Source organism: Colobus angolensis, unplaced genomic scaffold (assembly GCF_000951035.1).
Source record: "Colobus angolensis palliatus isolate OR3802 unplaced genomic scaffold, Cang.pa_1.0 Scaffold47, whole genome shotgun sequence".
NCBI classification, from domain to species: Eukaryota; Metazoa; Chordata; class Mammalia; order Primates; family Cercopithecidae; genus Colobus; species Colobus angolensis.
Window position 1 is genome coordinate 4,506,991 of NW_012118154.1, and position 4,067 is coordinate 4,511,057.

Sequence of the window (4,067 nt, forward strand, 5' to 3'; positions counted from 1 at the left end):
GTCTCGGCCTCCCAAAGTGCTGGGATTACAGGCTTGAGCCACCGCGCCCGGCCTCAGAAAAATCTTTATTGAGAATATGACAATACAGATCTTATTCCAACAGTTCAAATCTTAAAAGACATCCTAATTATGATAAACTTTAGTCTTGCGAAGGCAAGGAGAGGGTGAAGAGAGGTGCTGGAAATACAGCATGCTGACCGAACAAAAATCTCCACAGTTGCTGAACTCATATTCTAGTATAGGGAGCCCGAAAACATGCACAAGTGAATCGACATCACTTTGATAGAGAAAGGCTTCAAGTGTGAGGAGGCCGAGGGGCTTCGAGTGATCAAGCAAAGTCCTACTGATAAAGCTACATTTGAACAGAGACCTAAAGTGCTAAGCAATTTATCTATGTATAGGTATCTGGAAGAGAACAGCAAGTTGAAAGGTTCGAAGGCAGGCAATTATCAAGTTTCACAGGTGTGTTTCTCACACTTGAATAAGAATCAACTGGAGGGCTTATTAAAAACAGACACCTGGGTCAAAAGCCCTAATTTTGCCTCAGTAGGCCTGGGCTCCTAGAATTTCTAATTCTACCAAGTTGCTAGGAGGCGAGCAGACTAGAACATACAGAATGGAAAAGATGTCAGAAGTAAGGGAAGATCAGTTACGGTCTTTTTTTTCCCGAAATGGAAGTCTTGCTCTGTCACCCAGGCTGGAGTGCAATGGCACAACAGTGGCTCACTGCAACCTCTGCTTCCCAGGTTCAAGTGATTCTCCTGCCTCAGCCTCCCAAGGAGCCGGGATTACAGGGGCCCGCCACCACGCCTAGCCAATTTTTTTGTATTTTCAGTAGCGATGGGATTTCACCAGTTGATCAGGCTGGTCTTGAACTCCTGACCTCAGGTAATCTGCCTGCCTCCGCCTCCCAAAGTGTTGGGATTACAGGCGTGAGTCACTGCGCCCGGCCAAATCAGTTAAGGTCTTACAGGACAATGTGATGGCAAAGAGCAGACAATTCTAGGTATGATAATGAGACAGATCGTATAGAATGATGTGAGGTATATAATAAATCAGTCAAAATGACATTTTTGGTTGGACAAGGCAGCTCATGACTATAATCCCAACACTTTGGGAGGCCTAGGTGGGAAGACAGCTTCTGGCTAGGAGTTCGAGACCAGTGCCTGGGTAACACTGCAAGAACCCGTATTAAAAAAAATTTTAAATGACATTTTGGTCTGAGCAATTAGGAAGATAGAGAGCTGTCATACACTATGATGGTTTGAACATGCCAAGTTTGGGATACTCATTAGAAGAGGATTACTGAGTTACTAAAAGATTGACTGTCACATGCTGCACTGACATGTGCAGTACAAAAAGACAATCTGCTACCAGATTGGTGACCTTTAAAACAACTTTTCTGGTGTTGGGAAGCGAAAAATATAACTGGAGTAGGTTAAGGAATGGGAAAGTCCTTGCTCTTGAGAGATACATACTGAAGTAATTACAGGTAAGTGTCATGATCTTTTTTTAGTAAATTCACTGGGGGCGGAGAAAATGGACAACACGTGGCAAAATTTTAATAGAGAATTCTAGGTCAGAGATATACAGGTGTTTTACTCTACCAGGCTTTTGACTTCACTGAGGCTTAAAAATTACATTTATTGGCTGGGCGCGGTGGCTCATGCCTGTAATCCCAGCACTTTGGGAGGCAGAGGTGGGCGGATCACGAGGTCAGGAGATCAAAACCATCCTAGCTAAGGATATAACACGGTGAAACTCCGTCTCTACTAAAAATACAAAAAATTAGCCGGGCATGGTTACTCCGGAGGCTGAAGCAGAATGGTGTGAACCCGGGAGGCAGAGCTTGCACGCCACTGCACTCCAGCCTGGGCCACAGAGCCAGACTGTCTCAAAAAAGAAAAACCAAGGCCAAAGTGCCATTTCATCTTACAAAAACCTACTTCCCAAATTAAAGATCTATGAATTATTGATTGTTAATCAGCTTACTAATAGGCTTTGAAGAAAAAGCACATTTAATATACACGATGGGACGAGCATGGTGGCTCATGCCTATAATCCCAGCACTTTGGGAGGCCAAGGCAGGCAGATCACCTGAGGCCAGACCAGCCTTGCCAACACAGTGAAACCTTTGGCCAACATGGTGAAATTTTATAGTAAAAAGTACAAAAATTAGCCAGGTGTAGTGGTGCATGCCTGTAGTCACAGCTGCTCAGGAGGCTGAGGCAGGATAATCGCTTGCACTTGGGAGGCGGAGGCTGCAGTGAGCAGAGATTGTGCCACTGCACTCCAGCCTGGGTGACAGAGCAAGAACCTGTCTCAAAAACAAACTAACAGAAACAGAATGACCATTAAAGACACTTTGATTTCAGAAACATTTTAAATGTTATTAGAATTTTCAATAGAAGTGCAGTAGTATTTACTTCAAGATATGTTTTTTTCCAGCATATGTGAAAAATCAAGGACTATTTCTATGGGCTTGCTCTGTAAACAATCACACGTCAACAATAATTGCCATACTTTCCTTCTCTCAAGCATTCTCAAAAACACCTACCTTGCTGGGGTGAATGCCTACGTGGACAGTTGTGCCATTAGCCTTTTCCCGCTGCACCCGTTCAATGTAGATAACATATTTCTTTCTGTAAACCTGGACTACTTTGCCAATTTGCTGACCTTTATAGTGTCCTCGTACAACCTAAGTGCAAATTCAGAAGTAAATATTTGAAGAAAAGATTAACCTTATAAATTAAGTAAACGAACTCATGCATACACCATTCACCCTATCATTAAAAGGTTAAAAAAAAAAGAGCTCACTTTGGTAACTTGTAGTTAAGTTCACAAGGAATTTGTTACTCCATCTCAAAAGCAGCAACAGACCAAGAGTATTTAAATCTGAACCCATTAATGTGTTCAACCTAGTGTTAGTCAGAGGGCAGCAACAAATGCTTAAGGGAACAAACCAATTCTTTCCCAAAGGTTAACGGATAGGAATCCTAGTGGTCCTCAGTTTGTCAGGACAAGTGTTTCTGAACAGATTCTTCTTCCCAGTTTATGACTTTCTTGCATTGATATGTATTGAAAACAGAGATGATTGTTTTCAAGGTCTACTGGCAAGTTTAGCACTACTATAGCAGGGACCAACAGCTGTTCTCAACCCACACTGTTCATTTGTGAACCCATTACATTTTATTTAAATAGCATGAAAAAACATTGATGATGTGTATGTAAATGACTTTAGAGACTGCCTGAATTCTTTAATCACTAGCTGCACTACAGATTACACCTAAGGGTTATTTATAGAAACCTTCACCTAAGTAGATCCAACAAATTATTTACCTGTAAGCACAAACGATCATGTGAGACTACGCTTCATTAACAGCTCCTGAATCTAGATTTGGAGCAATTCTGTTTACTGGTCCTCAACTGCCTCTTCAATGACCAAACACTGAAACCTCCTTTGCAAAAATTGCAACAGTGAGAAAATTACAGCAGTTAAAGATCTGACCTAACTAACTCCATCTTGCCTCTAACCTCCAAGACGGCCTTGCTCATTCCTGGACATAGACTAAACTAACTCCTTTGGGAGGACCTTAGTCTACAGTTTTGCGTGGTATTTTTTTCAGACCCTGCACTGATGGATCCGCTGGTACCACCCAGATCACTAAACCAGCTCATCTGATCTTGTGGCCCCCATCCAGGAACCAACTCAGAGCAAGAAGACAGCTTCAACTCCCTATGCCTTCATCTCTGATGTGACCTATCAACAGGCCCCACTCCCTGGCCCCCACCCGCCAAGTTATCCTTCAAAAAAACTCCAGTGTCCAAATTTTCCGGGAGACTGATCTGAGTAATAAACTCTGGTCTCCCGTTCTGGCTCTGCATGAATTACCTCTTTCTTTATTGCAATTCCTGTCTAGATAAATCAGCTCTATCTGGACAGCAGACAAAATGAGCGTGTTGGGTAGTCACAACGTATTGATAAAAGGATAATCCCAAGGCAATGTTCTGATTATATGTCACCTAATTATGGCCACATCATCTGACGTTTGGGAAAATTGATTTTC

The 4,067-nt window shown here is 42.5% G+C and overlaps 1 protein-coding gene across 1 annotated transcript in view; it reads right to left on the minus strand.

Annotated features, from left to right (window-relative positions):
* The window catches only part of RPL26 (ribosomal protein L26), a 10,467-nt gene that overhangs the window by 4,725 nt on the left and 1,675 nt on the right, over positions 1-4,067 (minus strand). Inside the window, exon 3 of the mRNA XM_011958603.1 lies at positions 2,558-2,700. Coding sequence (XP_011813993.1) covers positions 2,558-2,700 — 143 coding nt within the window. The remainder of the gene's footprint in view (positions 1-2,557; positions 2,701-4,067) is intronic.